General features: G+C 48.6%; 1 protein-coding gene across 1 annotated transcript in view; it reads left to right on the forward strand.

Moving 5' to 3' along the window:
• The window catches only part of adgrd1 (adhesion G protein-coupled receptor D1), a 273919-nt gene that overhangs the window by 242460 nt on the left and 13641 nt on the right, over positions 1-17818 (forward strand). The window contains exons 23-24 of the mRNA XM_080208783.1: positions 8693-8819; positions 12324-12365. Coding sequence (XP_080064909.1) covers positions 8693-8819; positions 12324-12365 — 169 coding nt within the window. The remainder of the gene's footprint in view (positions 1-8692; positions 8820-12323; positions 12366-17818) is intronic.

The following is a 17818-nucleotide window of genomic DNA, read 5'->3' on the forward strand; positions in this document are numbered from 1 at the left end:
ATCCCTCTGCACCACCGATCCCTGCAATCCCCCTCCAATTAAAATCTGTCCCTGTGACCAAACACTCCTCACCTATTCCAACATCTCTGCACATGGCTTAGTGTCAGTGTTTGAAGGATTCCCTCGTGAAGCACCTTGCAGTGTGTTATTGCGTGAAAAGGTGCCATATAAATGCAAGTTGTTGATGATCTCAGTGGAGTGTTGGCGAAGAAGGATGGAGGACATTTAATAGTTTTCATTTGGCCTTTAACAAGAGGATGGAGCCATTGGGCGAAATCAATTCTGCAGCTTCTTGGAGAGGTGTGTGTGCATGGACACTGGGTCCAGGGCTCTGTAGATAACAGGGATGTATATTTTGCGAGCACGCATTCTCTAGATGCACGATGGTTGTTCTGATTGAACAACACTGTAGAGCTGCACCCCGGTGAGACGCAGTGCCTCAAGGAGATGTGTGTAAAAACAACCCATTCCAATCTTCATTTTAATTAACTTTTCTCAGCTGGGATCTCTGTGAATGTACCAGATGCTAAATTATCATGTTCAGCCTGACATCCTCCAAAACCACATCCATTTATCACCGCTAAATAGGCAAGTAATCCAGACAAGGTGCCTTCAAATCCCATCATGGGTTGCCTGGAAAATGGAATCCAGTCTGGAAAAAAAACATGGAAATAAAACCAGGATTAGTAAAAATAACTATGGAGCTATTGGAATTATGGTAAAAGGCTTACGGGCACAACCTCAGGCTGAAGAGATGATCCTTTAAAACAGAGATAAGGAGGAATTTCTTCAGCCAGAGTGGGGAATCTGTGGAACCCTTTGCCACAGAAGGCTGTGGAGGCCAGGTCATTGAGTGTCTTTGAGACAGAGATAGATAGGTTCTTGATGAATAACGGGATCAGGGGTTATGGGGAAAAGGCAGGAGAAAAATATTAGCCATGATTGAATGGTGAAGCAGACTCAATGGGCTGAGTGGCCTAGTTCTGCTCCTATGTCTTATGGTCTTACATGCTCACTAAGAGAGATAAACATACCCGTCCATGCTCAATCTTGCTGAAGCCAGTCCCCATTGCAACGTGGCTGACTCTTAACTACTCTCTGAAGCTCTATCAGGGCAGCTAGGGGTGGATAATAAATGGCAGACATGCGCACATCCTGAAAACACCTTAAAAAATGTTAAACTGCACTTTTTGTGAAGCTTTAGGATTACATTTCCATAGTTACAGTCCCCCCACTAACAGCAAGTGGTAATTGCACTGTGACAGGCGGCATGGTGGCACAGTGGTGAGCACTGGTGCCTCGCAGTGCCAGGGACTCGGGTTTGATTCCTGGCTCGGGTCACTGTCTGTGTGGAGTCTGCACATTCTCCCCGTGTCTGCGTGGGTTTCCTCCGGGTGCCCCGAGTTCCTCCCGCAGACCAAAGATATGCAGATTAGGTGCATTGGCCGTGCTAAATTCTCCCTCAGTGTACCCAAACAGGCGCCGGAGTGTGGCGACTAGGGGAATTTCATAGTCACTTCATTGCAGTGTTAACTTGTGACTAATAAAGTTTAACTTTACAAGATTACAGATGCAGTTCCCATTTTAAACGTGGAGATAAGAATTTGTACAACAGGTGAATTGCTTGAATGTTTAAAATGGAATTGAATGATTCTCTGGTTCCATTAACCATCCACCACCCTCCTTGTTCACCACCACCCCCCCAAACCTCACTGGAGCCCGCACTCCACTCTAACTGGGCGAATGTCAGGGTCACCAGAGGTCGACTATAATTGTGTCTCTAACGACCCAGATACATGGATTGTAAATTCCAGAATTAGCCTGCTCCCTCATTCTTTGAATCGTTAAAAGGTTACAGCACAGAGTCAGGCCATTTGGCCCATCATACCACTGCTTGATTTTATGACTATCCTGAGGAGGTGAAAGGGGCTTGATCCAATCAGTCCCACTCATCCTGAAGTCATTCCCTTTCCCTGTGGAATCTGCTTCCACGCCCTGTCAGGCAGCACGTTCCAGATCCCAACTCATATGCCAGAACATTTCACATCATCTATGATTCTACGATCACCTTCTGGGTTTTTGCCAAATAGCTTCAGTTCCTGTTTGCTGGTTAAACTATTGGGGTCAGAAATGTGACCCACAGGTAGTGTCTTAGTCAATGGTCTCAAATAACATTTGTGGCAGGTAATGACTATCTCCAACAAGAGAGGATCTAACCATTGCCCCTTGTCATTCACTGAATCATAGAATCCCTACAGTTTGGCACATCGAGTCTGCACTGACAACAATTCCACCCCAGGCCCTATCCCTATAACCCCGCGTACTTATCCTGCTAGTCCCTCTGACACTAAGGGGCAATTTAGCATGGCCAATTCACCTAACCTGCACAGCTTTGGAGTGTGGGAGGAAACTGGAACACACGGAGGAAACTCACACAGACACGGGGGAGGACGTGCAAACTCCACTCAGTGACCCGATGCTGGAACTGAACATGGGTCCCTGGCGCTGTGAGGTAGCAGTGCTAGCCACTGTCAATATCCCGGGGGTTACCATTGACCAGAAACTGAACTAGACTAACCATAAATACAGTGGCCACAAGATCAGGTCAGCGGCTGAGAATCCTGCAGTGAGTAACTCACCTCCTGAGTCCCCAAAGTCTGTTCACCATTCATGATGCACAAGTCAGGAGTGTGATGTAATGTCTGTGTGGAGTTTGTATATTCTCCCCATGTCTGCATGGATTTCCTCCGTGTGCTCTGGTTTCCTCCTACCGTCTGAAAGATGTGCTGGTGAGGTGCACCGGCCATGCGGAATTGCCCCTTAGTGTCAGGGGTTCTAGCTAGGGTAAATGCATGGAGTTATGGAGGTAGGGCCTGGGTGGGATTGTGGTTGCTGCAGGCTCAATGGGCTGAATGGCCTCCTGCATTGTAGGGTTCTGTGATTCTATGATCCAGCCCCCACTCTCATCCAAACAAACTGAGAGAACCTCAGAGCTGTTGCACAATTGCAGGGACTGATGCTCTTGGCCTCTGGGTCCCCTCAGCTGCAGTCGCACCCATCTGTTCCTGATCACTGCCCAAACCAAAAGACCCTATCCTGATGGTGTGACTACGTTCCGAAACAAAGAATCCAGGTAACTCCCTCCCTCCCCGAGGTGCTGCAGTGTCTGCAGCTCAGCCTCCAGCTCAATGACTCTGATCTGACGCTGCTTGAATTTCAGACGCTGACTGTCAGTGTGTTTACCCTGGACCGCCCGAGTGCCCACATACTGCAGCTGTGACACCTCACCAGCCCCACCATCCTTCCTGAGTTTCAATTAACTATTTAATTATTCAATTATAAGTTTACTTTTGTTTTTATATACTTTATTAACATTAACACCATTTGTTTGGCAATTTGAACCTTAGGAATTGGCAAGCACATTTACCAAATATAAGAACGTAAGAAATAGGAGCAGGAGTCGGCCATCTAGCCCTTCGAGCCTGCCCCGCCATTCAATAAGATCATGGCTGATCTGAAGTGGATCAGTTCCACTTTCCCGCTTTCTCCCCATAACCCTTAATTCCCTTGCCTACCAAAAACCTATCTACCCGTGACTTAAATATATTTAGCGAGGTAGCCTCCACCACTTCAACGGGCAGAGAATTCCAGAGATTCACCATCCTTTGAGTGAAGAAGTTCCTCCTCAGCTCCGTTCTAAACCGCCCCCCCCCCACTTTTTGAGACTGTGTCCTCTAGTTCTGTTTTCCTTTCTAAGCGGGAAGAATCTCTCTACCTCAACTTCTTCTCCTGGAGCAAGGGAAAACCACTTCCCACTGACAGAGAAAATTAGAAAGCAAAATGGAAGTGAGGCCTCTTTCCCCCCCGAGGCACCAAATTTGCAGATGTACTCGCTCGGTCTCGGTCTCTGTCTCACTCAGGCCCGAGCCTCCCTCACTGTCTGTGCGTCTCTCACTGCTCATGAACTTTAACAAGTTCTTTTCTTATACAGAGGTATGATGACTCATTCTCCAGTTTAGTTTCCTGCTGCAGTCATCGACACCTATTCAGGCAAAGGGCTGTCAGCTGAGTGACAGTTAACAGGCAGCTAGCTACCTGTTCAAATTGAAAAATATTTACCCACTCTCACTTTAATCCAAATTTCCAAATACATTCACTCAGTCCCTGTCCAACTCAGGCCAAAGTCTGACCTGACTGCCCACATACCTCGTATGTGTGGGAACAGTATAGATTAAACAGTGGGGAGGCGATGGCCAAGTGGTGTTATCGCTAGACTATGAATCCAGAAATCTCAGCTGATGTTCTGGGAACCTGTGTTCAAATCCCAGCACCGCAGGTGGTAGAATTTGGATTTGATAGAAAGAATCTGGAATTAAGAATCTACTGATGACCATGAAACTATTGTTGATGGTTGGGAAACCCATCTGGTTCACTAATGTCCTTTAGGGAAGGAAATCTGCTGTCCTTACCCAGTCTGGCCTACATGTGACTCCAAAGGCACTGCAATGTGGTTGACTCTCAACTGCCCTCCAAGGGCAACTCGGGATGGCTAATAAATGCTGGCCAGCCAGCGATGCCCATGTCCCAAGAATGAAATTTTAAAAAATAGATTAAACAGTGCAATGTGGGAGCAGTATAGATTAAATGATTACATGATTAAACACTATTTGGCCTCTATTTAGCCTTTGAGCATTTATCCTTTTTCACTTCTCTGTGGTTGAGTTTGGATTAATTTTGCCAGTGTCTTTCCTCCCTGCTGTTTTAATTCCAGCTTGGTTTTGCCATCATTTTTGAATTACTCCATTCTCCTGCATGAAGACTCGATCCATATAGTTTTCCCGAGCGTGATGTTTATTTTTCTTTCCTATTCCTTTATCTGCTCTGCAGAAGTCCTTCCCTTAGATCATTTACACACATTGCTTTTCTTAGATTTTTTGATCTGATTTTTTTCAACCGCTGTTTCCAATTTCCTGCCCCATTGCTGGGCTCCAGCTGCCTCTTCCCATCGGCCTCCACACATCCTGGGTCAAAGTGGCCCCAAATTGTAGTTGGCACCTTCGCAACACCAGCCGGCCTCCAAAAACTAATCAATTTGAACTCGTTGCTGCTCGAGAAACTCGATCGTGCTGGAAATTAGCCCAATTATCATTGGCTTCAGGACTAACATTTGCAGACTCACATTCTCCGGAATCTGGACCCTGATAAATCTCACATCAGCCGCCACAGGGAGATTCTCATCCATAAAACGACACAGTTTACCTGTCTAATATTCCTGTCACACTGAGTATGAAATGAATGAGTAGATTGGAAGATGAGCATCTGTTAATGTTAGTCCTCAGGCCATTGGAATGGTAGCCGAGTTCATTTCCAGCATGGCTGCACTTCTTAAGCAGGAACAGGTTTTTGGAGACAGGCGGGTGTCACAGAAGGTACAGACTGCAACCTGGAGCTGTTCTGAGCCTGCAGTGGAGACTGTGGGAACAGGCTGCCAGCAATTTCTATTTTATTCATCCATCGGACATGGGCGTCGCTGGCTGGCCAGAATTTATTGCCCGTCCCTCGTTGCCCGAAGGCAGTTGAGAGTCAACCACACTGCTGAGGATCTGGAGTCACATGTAGGCCAGACCGGGTAAGGACGGCAGATTTCCTTCCCTGAAGGACAAGAAGGAACCCGGTGGGTTTTCCGAACAATCAACAATAAGTTTGTGGTCATCAGTAAATTCTTAATTCCAGGTAAAAGCAAATTACTGCAGATGCTGGAATCTAAAACCAAAAGAGGAAATGCTGGAAAATCTCAGCAGGTCTGGCAGCATCTGTAAGGAGAGAAAAGAGCTGATGTTTCGAGTCCAGATGACCCTTTGTCAAAGCTTTGTCGAGTCTGCTTCTATCTTATCTATTCTCTTCATAATCTTATATGTTTTTATAAGATCCCCCTCATTCTTCTGAATTCCACTGAGTATAGCCCCAGTCTACTCAGTCTCTCCTCATAAGCCAACCCTCTCAACTCCGGAATCAACCTAGAGAATCTCCTCTGCACCCCCTCCAGTGCCAGTATATCCTTTCTCAAGTAAGGAGACCAAAACTGTACACAGTACTCCAGGTGTGGCCTCACCAACACCTTATACAGCTGCAACATAACCTCGCTGTTTTTAAACTCCATCCCTCTAACAATGAAGGACAAAATTCCATTTGCCTTCTTAATTACCTGCTGTACCTGCAAACCAACTCCTTGAGATTCCTACACAAGGACACCCAGGTCCCTCTGCACAGCAGCATGCTGCAATTTTTATTTTTATTCCACCATTTGGCGTGGCGGGATTCGAACCCAGGTCCCTAGAGCATTAGCTGAGTTTCTGGGTTAATATTCTAGCGCTAATAACACAAGGCCCACCCCCCCCCCCCCCCCCCCCCCCACCAATCCTGAGACTTCAATTGTCGTCCCCCTCCTCAAGAACAGAGCGGAGGCTAGGAATTCTATGGCAAGTAACTCACCTCCTGTCTCCCCAAAGCTCATTCACCATCTACAAGGCACAAGTTAGGAGTGTGATGGACTATTCCCCACTTGCCTGGATGGGTGCAGCTCCAACAACACTCAAGAAAGCTCGACACCATCCAGGACAAAGCAGCCCGTTTTGCTTGGCACCCCATCCCTAACTTAATTATTCACTCCCTCCACCACCGATGATCAGTGGCAGCCTTGTGTACCATCTGCAAGAAGCTCTGCAGAACTTACCACGGCTATTTTGACAGCACCTTCCAAACCCACAAGCTCTACCTATCTACAAGGACAAGGGCAACAAACATATGGGAACACCACCACCTGCAAGTTCCTCTCAAAGGCGTTCCAAACCATTCTGATTTGGAAATATATCGCCGTTCCTTCACAGTCGCTGGATCAAAGTCCTGGCAGTTCCTCCCTATCAGCACTTTGGGAGTACCTACACCACAGGGACCGCAGCATTACAAGAAGGCAGCTTGCAGCCACCTTCTCAAGGGCAATTAAGGGTGGACAATAACTGCTGGCCAGCCACAGCCTGTGAAAGAACAGGAAAACAAAAAAATTCCAATTTCTCAGTGCCTCTGAATTCAATCTTCGCATTTCATTTCGTTCTAATTATAATTTTCAGCCATTATGTCTCACCAAGAGCGAGGTCACCATGGATACTGGTGTCACATCCAATCAAAAGGCAGAGCTGGCGCTTGTAGAGTATTGTGCAGTATCATAATGAGGTGGATTGGAAAGGCTTTAATCAGATTGACTTTACACACCACGTTGTAGCAGGAGTTTATTAACACGGTCCTCGGCCAACCCTCCCTTTGAGAAAGAAAGCACACACACTCACGAGATGTCACTGGGGGTCAACTAGTTTCAAGACCTCTCTCAGTCGAGGGGACATTTGGGAGTTATTTGTCTCATTGGCTGAGGGAGTAAGTATTTCGATAGCAGGTGGGCGCACTGTAAGATGTGGAGATATTGGAGTCACGCTGAGTGTGTGATATTGGATATGGTTGCGCTGCTATTTACGGAGTCAGATTGAGTTAATAGAATGACCTGGAGGCAGCTTTGGCGATGTTAATTGGGTGTGACATTGGGTGTAATTGCAGTTTTCTTGCAGACTGATTGCCAAGTGTGAATGAATGGGCTGATGACAGGAGGATGATAAAGGAAAGAAACATTTCTGTCGCCTTTTTTATAACCTCATCACACTCCAAAGCAGCGTGCAGCCAATCCAGTATTGTGAAAGTTTACCCAGAGTGGTGGCAGACACAGCAGCCAATATTTCACACAGTAACGATCGGAAAATATGCTTTCTTGGTATTTATTTGAGGAATAAATATTGGCCTTGTTACCATGGAACTGTCCACTCCAATCCTTCGAAAGAGTAATTCTGGGAATTTTACACGCAGTCTTAAAGGGTAGATGGAGTCTTGGTTTAATCTCATTTCAACAGATCACTGACAGTGCGGCACTCCCTCAGCACTGACCCTCTGACAGTGCGGCACTCCCTCAGCACTGACCCTCTGACAGTGCGGCACTCCCTCAGCACTGACCCTCTGACAGTGCGGCGTTCCCTCAGCACTGACCCTCTGACAGTGCAGCACTCCCTCAGCACTGACCCTCTGACAGTGCGGCACTCCCTCAGCACTGACCCTCTGACAGTGCAGCACTCCCTCAGCACTGACCCTCTGACAGTGCGGCACTCCCTCAGCACTGACCCTCTGACAGTGCGGCACTCTCAGTACTGACTCTCTGACAGTGCGGCAGTCCCTCAGCACTGACCCTCTGACAGTGCGGCGCTCCGTCAGCACTGACCCTCTGACAGTGCGGCACTCCCTCAGCACTGACCCTCTGACAGTGCGGCACTCCCTCAGCACTGACCCTCTGACAGTGCGGCGCTCCGTCAGCACTGACCCTCTGACAGTGCGGCACTCCCTCAGCACTGACCCTCTGACAGTGCGGCACTCCCTCAGCACTGACCCTCTGACAGTGCGGCACTCCCTCAGCACTGACCCTCTGACAGTGCGGCGCTCCCTCAGCACTGACCCTCTGACAGTGTGGCACTCCCTCAGTACTGACCCTCTGACAGTGCGGCACTCCCTCAGCACTGACCCTCTGACAGTTGATTGCTTGATCAGTTGGGGTGAAATTTGTTGGCGGGTTGGTTTATAAATGTTTTTGGTTTTTTTCCAGGCTAACGGCGAAAGCAGTGGCGGTTTTGCTTCCGATCCTGGGAATATCGTGGGCATGTGGAGTGTTGGCGGTTAATAACTACGCCATAATATTTCAATATATCTTTGCTGTTCTCAACTCATTACAGGTTAGTTGTGTGAATGCTAATTGGAATGGGCTGGAATGTCAAACATATTTAACAAGACAATCTGGGTGAAATAGTGTCTTTTGCTTTTTCATGATTAAATTTTGAGCTTTATTTCATGAAAGTACAATTCATAAAATCATAGAATCCCTACAGTGCAGAAGGAGGCCTTTCGGTCCATCGAGTCTGCACCGACCATAATCCCACCCAGGCCCTCTCCCTGTATCCTCTCATATTTACTCTGCTAATCCTCCCCCCGACACTAGGGTTAATTTATCATGGCCAGTCAACCTAACCCGCACATTTTTGGTGTGGGAGGAAACCGGAGAACCTGTAGAAAACCCACGTAGAGATGGGGAGAATGTGCAGACTCCACGGAGACAGTGACTCAAGCTGGAACTCGGACCCAGATCTCTGGCGCTGTAAAGCAGCACTGTGGCACTGTGCTGAGGGAGAGTGAGAAATACAGGAGCTGCAGCAGGCCATTCAGGCCTTCACATCTGCTCCGCAGTTCAGCCAGATCGTGGCTGGTCGGTATTGTAACTCGGTTTCCTCACCTTGGTCCTGTGACCTTTGGCATCAACAATTGATCAATCTCAGCATCAATGTTTGCCGCTGATCCTCACGGCCAGAATGTCACTGCAGTGAGCCGGGAATCAGGTCCGATCCTCCATCAGGAACCTGCCTCCAGGGAGAAACTAGATTTCCAAGGGATAAACCTTTGCTCAGTGGGTTGACGGGGTTCCTCTCTAATTTGAGCTAAGTGTTAGCGTGGAGACAGGAATGGAGGCAGTTCCGATGAATTGTGGGACTCATTTGGACATCCATGGCAGCCATCACTGAGGCCGCTGTTCGTTTTGAGGGAGAGAGTTTGTGACAAATCCTTCAGCTGTGCTACCGGGAAGCGGGATATCACGGGAGAGACAGAGGGTGGACATCCATGAGGGAAAAGCAGGAGGTCCTCATCATGTAACATGGGCACCTCCCCATCTCAACAACCCTCTGAAGAAGAGGGAAGTCCAAATCTTCACTCCCTTCTGTGTGTGGAGGAGATTCCTGACACCACCCCTGTTCAGCCTGGCTCCAATTTTGCCCATCGCTAATTGCCCCTTGAGAAGGTGGTGGTGAGATACCGTCTTGAAATGATACAGTCTATTTAAAGAGTCATTGAGTTTACAGCACGGTAACAGGCCCTTCAGCCCAACTTGTCCATGCTGCCCTTTTTTGAACCACTAAGCTAGTTCTAATTGTCCATGTTTGGCCCACATCCCTCTATGGCTATCTTAGTCATATAACTGTCTAAATGCTTTTTAAAAGACAAAATTGTACCCGCCTCTACTACTGCCTCTGGCAGCTTGTTCCAGACACTCACCACCCTCTGTGTGAAAAAATTGCCCCTCTGGACACCTTTATGTCTCTCCCTTCTCACCTTAAACCTATGCCCTCTAGTTTTAGACTCCCCTACCTTTGGGAAAAGATATTGTCTATCTACCTTATCTATGCCCCTCATTATTTTATAGACCCCTATAGGATCACCTGCAAACCTCCTACGCTCCAGGGAGAAAAGTCCCAGTCTATTCAGCCTCTCCTTATAACTCAGTCCATCAAGTCCTGGTCGCATCCTAGTAAATCTTTTCTACACTCTTTCTAGTTTAATATCCTTTCTATAATAGGGTGACCAGAACTATACACAGTATTTGGTGTAGGTCCACCCACAGTGCTGTTAGGGAGGGAGTTCCAGGATTCTGATGCAGCAACGATGAAAGAATGGCCAATATATTTCCAATTCAGGATGGGGTGTGGCATGAACAGGAACCTCTCGGTGGTGATGATCCCAAGTATCTGCTGCCCCTTGTCCTTCTAGATGGTAGAGATTACAGGTTCGAAATGTGCCATCAAAGGATCCTTGGTGAGTTGCTGCAGTGTATCCTGTAGATGGTACACACGGCTATTACTGTGCATCGGGGGTGGAGGGAGTGGATGTTTGTGGATGGGGTGCCGATCAAGTGGGGCTGTTTTGTCCTGGATGGTGTTGAGTATTCTTGAGTGCTGTTGGAGATGTACCCATCCAGGCAAGAGTATTCCATCACACTCCTGACTTGTGCCTTGTAGATGGTGGACAGGCTTTGGGGAGTCAGGAGGTGAGGTACTCACCGCAGAATTTGGGGCCTCTGACCTGTTCTTGTGATGAATATAGTTGCCAACTCTCCAATATTGCCCTGGAGCTGCTAAGGGCTAAACATTAATATTTAGGACACTCTCCAAGCAACATCCTGGGTGAATCTTTAGCCGGAACTTTCTAGCCATTCACAGCAGCGAGATCCTCCGGTCCCACCAATGGTGAACTCCTGCCATGGTTTCCATGGCGACGAGGGTGTATTCAACAGGAAGTTCCACTGCCAATAGAGCGATTCAGAAGAACCCATCGCTGGCCAATGGCCTGCCACCTCCGCCACCGTGAACTTTGAACTTGTAAATTAGTTCTAAACAGAGCCATTTGACCTTCAAACCAAGTATCATCCAATCGGGATTTACACGCTTCATGTGTTTGTTCAGGTCCAACAGCGACAGGGACTGGGGGAGGGGGTTCCAATTGGGGGAGGGGGTTCCAATTGGCTGAGGCAGTTCTGCCCATCCCCTCTCTTCCTTTCCACAGCCAGGAACAAACCTGATCCCCGTCACTCACCGAGTTCTGGCAGACAACTCAACAACCCTGGGGAGGGAGGGTGGGAGAGTGAGGCTCTTTCAACAACTCCACAGGCCGGAGAATAGGAGGAAAATTTTGGGAAGAATGAGACAGCGCGGTAAGGGTTGGGATGGAGGGGAAAGGGTGGGAGACGGAGTGATATGATTGGGGGATGAAGGAGTAAGGACGGGGTTGGAGGGGTATGATTGGGGGATGGAGGGATAAGGGTAGCGAATAGAGAGGTAAGGGTGGGAAATGGAGTGATATGATTGGGGAATAGAGGGGAAAGGGTGGGGGAATAGAGGGAAATGACTGGGGGATAAAGGACTAAGGGTGAGATATGGAGGGATATGATTGGGGGATGAAGGGGTGAGGGTGGGAGATGGAACAGAAGGCTGGTGGAAGGGTGCAGTGCTTGGGGACAGAGTGGGTGGTGGAGGGGAAATGGGCAGACAGACACCCAGGAGCTGACGAGGACACTTTCACTCCCTATGGCCCCACATAATCCCCTCTCCAACCTTTTAGAATAGTTTGAGACTGTTTCCTGCATGCCCATTAGAGATTGTACAGGTCAGTGAAGCATATTTAGGATATTTGGAGAATTGGCGCAGACTTTATGGGCCGAGTGGCCTCTTTCTGCACAGTAGGGTTTCTATGCTTTGATGATCACAATTTGCAGCCGTCACACTCACTTTCTATCACCAATTCTCCATTATACCTGAGGCACTGTGAGAATTCTCTGACCTGTCGTAAACATTGCAATGTATCTTTTTATTGATGGCTCAGAGTTTCTGATTAACTTCTTTCTCTTTCCTCTTTAGGGGTTTTTCATCTTTCTCTTTCATTGTCTCCTGAATTCAGAGGTGAGTGATTGCAGGAAATGATTTATCCACGAGTGTTATTATGTCCAGTGGTTCAGAACCATTAACAAGAAACTCTCTCCCAACTGTTACTGCCGAAGCATTTCCTGCTCTGAGCAATGTTTCTTCATCGAATAACATCAGCTCATTTCCAGCTCAAGAATTCGCAGGATCCATCATTCCGAGAATCGACAGGGAACACACTCCCACCCCGGGGAACACACCCCCACTCCGGGCAACACACCTCCACCCCGGGGAACACACCTCCACCCCGGGGAACACACCCCCACTCCGGGCAACACACCCCCACCCCGGGGAACACACCTCCACCCCGGGGAACACACCTCCACCCCGGGGAACACACCTCCACCCCGGGGAACACACCCCCACCCCGGGGAACACACTCCCACCCCGGGGAACACACCCCCACTCCGGGCAACACACTCCCACCCCGGGGAACACACCCCCACCCCGGGGAACACACCCCCACCCCGGGGAACACACTCCCACCCCGGGGAACACACCCCCACTCCGGGCAACACACCTCCACCCCGGGGAACACACCCCCACCCCGGGGAACACACCCCCACCCCGGGGAACACACCCCCACTGCAGGTACACACCTCCCCATTGTGGGAACATCCTCCCCCACCCCAGGGACACACCCCTACTGCAGAGACACCACCCCACCCTGGGGACACAACCCCACCCTGGGGCATGCCCCACCCAGGGAACATTGGGGCTGGGGAAGAACAGGTCCATAAGTGTCCAGTAAGAGGCCACTTAACTGTTTTAATAGGGACATGGGTGGGTTCCCAACCAATAGCCTGCCCATCCATCGTCAAAGTGCGATTGCATCTACTGGGATTAGTGCGATTGAATCGATGATAGCAGATGCATTTATATAGCACCTTTAATGTTGTAAAATGTCCCAGGACCACAGGAGTAGCATCGTACAGATGAAGGACATCATAAAACCATAAGAAGTAGGAATAGGAGGAGGCTATTTGGCCCCTCGAGCCTGCCTCACCATTCAATAGGATAAAAGCTGATCCAACATTCCCCATATTCCTTTCCTGTTCTTTCCTCATAACCCGCGATTCCCTTACTGATCAAAACTCTATCTCTCTCAGCCTTAAGTATACAGAAGGACTCTATCCCCACAGCTCTCTGTGGTGAGGAGTTCCGAAGACTCACAACACCCAGAGAGAAGAAATTCCTCCTCATCTCAGTATTAAATTGGTGTCCCTTTATTCTGAGACTCTGTCCTCTGGTCCCAGACTCTCCCATGAGGAGAAATATCCTGTCAGCATTCACCCTGCCAAAGCCCCTTAAGAATCCTATTGGTTCAATGAGATTACTTCTCATTCTCCTCAATTTCGATGAGTGGAATCCCAACCTGTTTAACCTTTCTTCAGAAGATAATCTCTCCATGCCAGGGATCATCCCAGTGAACCTTCTGTGAATTGTCACCAATTAAATATCTTTCCTTAATTAAGGGAACCAAAACTGCTCATGGTTCTGCAGGTGTGGTCTCACCAGCACCTTGCACAGTTGCAGCAAGAATCTCCACTCTTCTCCTCCAAACCCCTTGAAACAGGGAGCAACATTCTATTAGTCTTCCCGATTATCTGCTACACCTGTGTGCGAGTTTCCTGTGTTTCATGCACAAGCACGAAAGTTGCAACTTTATAGGACCCTTGTCAGACCCCACTTGGAGTACTGTGCGCAGTTCTGGTCGCCACACTACAGGAAGGATGTGGAAGCTATTGAGAGGGTGCAGAGAAGATTTACAAGGATGTTGCCTGGATTGGGAGGCATGCCTTATGAAGATAGGTTGAGGGAGCTAGGTCTCTTCTCCCTGGAGAGATGAAGGTTGAGAGGCGACCTGGTAGAGGTTTATAAAATGTTGAGAGGTATAGATAGGGTGGATTCTCAGAGGCTATTTCCCAGGGCTGAAATGGTCGCTACGAGAGGACACAGGTTTAAGGAGCTGGGAAGCAAGTACAGAGGAGATGTCAGGGGAAAGTTTTTCACTCAGAGGGTGGTGAGTGAGTGGAATCGGCTGCCGTCGGTGGTGGTAGAGGCGAACTCGCTGGAGTCTTTTAAAAGACTACTGGATGAGTATATGGGATCTAATGGGATTGGGAGTTACAGATAGTTCTATGGCTTGGTGGGTATGGATATGATTGGCGCAACTTGTGGGCTGAAGGGCCGGTTTGTGCTGTAGTGTTCTATGTTCTATAAGCGTCCCTGGAGAATTTTGGGGAGGGGTACGGAACTTAACTTTCACTAGTTAAGAGTGAGGGTTTGGAGGTTTAGGGAGGATAATGTTTTTACTCAGAGGGTGGTGAGGGTCTGGAATGCGCTGCCTGGGACGATGGTGGAGGCGGGTTGCCTCACATCCTTTAAAAAGTACCTGGATGAGCACTTGACACGCCGTAACATTCAAGGCTATCGACCAAGAGCTGGCAAGTGGGATTAAGCGAGCAGGTCATGCGTCTATGTAGACTCGATGGGCCGAAGGGCCTCTTCTGCACTGTAGAATTCTGTGATGTGGTGACTAATGCCAATGGTGGAAATGTGGGGCCCTCCAGAGTCTGGAACTTGGAGAGACAGAGAGATTTTGGGAGGGTTGCAGGGGCAGGAGGTCATGACAGAGATTGGGAGAGGTGAGGCTTGAAGACAAGGTGGAGAATTTTAAAAAATCAAGATGCTGCTTGAGGAGGAACGAGTGGGGAGGGCAGGGGGGAGCATTGGGGGTCCTTGCTTAGACGGAAGGGATAAAAACTGGCCCAGACTAATTGAAAGGAATGGTCAGATATTGTAACTCTGCAGTATCTGCGGGGACCCTTCACTGCTGAATGACAGTGGGTTAACCAGAAGCAGGTTAGCAATTAATCTCCCTGGAATCTTGATAGGAAAGGAAGCTTTCAAACTCTGACCCCCTTGAAAAAATCCTAGAGCAGCAGTCACCTTGAAAAGAACTTGCTCTCGGTACTTCACACCTTGTAAACTCACTCTCAGTTGTGATGGTTTCACGTCCCAAGATTGTCTTTGTAACCTGGCCCCAGATTCGATATCAAATGCATTAAAAGAGCCAAACTCATCCGCTTTGGTCACGGTCCATTTAGTCCCGTTGTTTTATTACGATGAAAGTGCTGCACTATCATTTGAGACTAGTTTAATTTAAAAGTAGGGCATTGTATTACGAGGGACGGAAAATATTGTAATTGGCTGATAGAGCGCTGTGTGAATCAGGCTCTTTGCTCAGAGGCTTGACTCCCACTGGATGATATCGTCCCCAGCGTCTGCCTATCGCTCCGATCGGAGCCAGGATTCCAGTTAATAGTAGTTACTGAAATGATGATGTGGGAAGGGGCTAAACACATTCCCCGCCTGGCAGAGTGAAACCACTCTGATCATTTCACTACAACTGGCTGCCAGTGTTTGGTTTTCAAATCCTCTCACCCACCAGAATCCGGGGAGGGGGGTAGAATTCCAACACCCTCCCCCTCCCCCCAGTCAGCATATATGAAGATGGAGGGTGCATAAAGTGAAATAAGAGGGAAGTCACCTTCCCAACCATCCCTGAACATTTCCCCACGTTATGGGGGAGGGGGGGATGTGGGGCAGGTCACATGTTACCCCTCAGGCCTGTTGAGACCCTTCAATTAAAGGCCAATTAAAAGTCATTGTCCACCTCTGTTTCCATAATACACTGGGTGAGGAAGGCAGACGGAATGTGACCTGTCTCACTACTTGCCCCACTCGCAGTAATAGTTGGGAAGATGTGGGAGAACCTCCACTGGAGGTCCCTTGCCCCCATCAGGGAGCATGCCCCCTCCCAGCCCTGATACCCACCCCGCTTCCCCCATTTGCTTGGTCCCTGGTCCCTCCCTGGCCAAAAGCCCTGGGGTAACCTCTCGGTCTGGGGTAACCTCTCGGTCTGGGGTAACCACGATCTTCTTCTTGGAGTTCCCTTGTGGCTGTGGCAGTGCCCACTATCGCTTTCCTGCACTGCTGGGGCTACTCAGCCAAAGGCTAATCGGATTGGCTGGCAGCTCTCGAGGGCGGGACTAAGGGGTGGAAGTCCCACCCTCACCTTGTGAGCGTCAGCACCCCCTCCCCGGCCGATTAGCTAAAATCGGCGAGCTACAACCGGCCGTTTTACTGGGGGCCATGGGCATACAATGAATTGCAGGAAGTCAGTACACAGATGCAGCGTACCAATGGGATAAAAAAGGCCAATGGGATGTTGGTATTTATTGCAAGGGGACTGGAGTATAAAAGTAGATGTGTGTTGTTGCAATTGTACAGGGTGTTGGTGAGACCACATCTGGAGAACCGTGTCCAGTTTTGGTCTCTCTATTTGAGGAAGGATGTGGTGACATTGGAGGCAGTTCAGAGGAGCTTCACCAGATTGATTCCAGAGATGAAAGGGTTAACGTAAGAGGAGAGATTAAACAGTTTGTGCTTGTACTCACTGGAGTTTAGGAGGATGAGAGGGGATCTGATCGAGGGATATAAAATTTTTAAAGGGATCGATAAAGTAAATGTAAACCAAATGTTTCCCCTCGTGTGGGGCGATCTGGAACAAGAGCTCACAGGGATAGGTCGAGAGGCGGTAGATTTAACACTGAGATGAGGAGGAGCTACTTCTCACAGAAGGGGGTGAATTTGTGGAACTCGCTGCCCCAGAGTGCGGTGGACCTGAATCATTGACTGGTTTCAAGGAGGAGATGGATATATTTCTAATAAAATAGGGGATAAAGGGGATAAGGGGATCCGGGGAAGAGGTGGGGAGGTGGATTTGAGACCAGGGAGAGATCAGCCATGCTCTGATTGAATGGCGGAGCAGGCTCGAAAGGATGAATTTGCCGAGTCCTGCTCCTAATTCCACTCACCCCACCCCTGGCCCACCATCTAACATTCATCCTGAGGCATCAACACGGTGGAATATTTCCCTCCTTGTTGGTGATGCTGATTGGCAGGGTTTTCAGGTTAAATATCCAGGGTGGCAATCTGGAATGGGAGGGTGACTAATTTAAATTGGGATCCATGCCTGGCCTGCACCATCAACTCCCAGGTCACGTGTTATGTTCATTCTGGGCTCTGGCTTCAAGACATCTTTTACACTGTAAACGATGCCCTGGAGAAAACCCTCGGAACATCACAACACAGTTGTGTTTCGTCTCATTTTCTTTCAACATTTCTATTTTTATTAATTATAAAAATGCTTTAAACGATGGCTGGATTCGACAAGTCAAGAGTCATCCAATCCAATCCGGAACTAGGGGTCATAGTTTGAGGATAAGGGGTAAACCTTTTAAGACTGAGGTGAGGAGAAATGTCTTCACCCAGAGGACGTTGAATGTGTGGAATTCACTATGACAGGAGGTGCATGCGACCAAAACGTTGCACGATTTCAAGAAGAAATTAGGTATAGCTCTTGG

Source organism: Carcharhinus amblyrhynchos, chromosome 20 (assembly GCF_965287045.1).
Source record: "Carcharhinus amblyrhynchos chromosome 20, sCarAmb.v2.hapA, whole genome shotgun sequence".
Taxonomy (NCBI): Eukaryota; Metazoa; Chordata; class Chondrichthyes; order Carcharhiniformes; family Carcharhinidae; genus Carcharhinus; species Carcharhinus amblyrhynchos.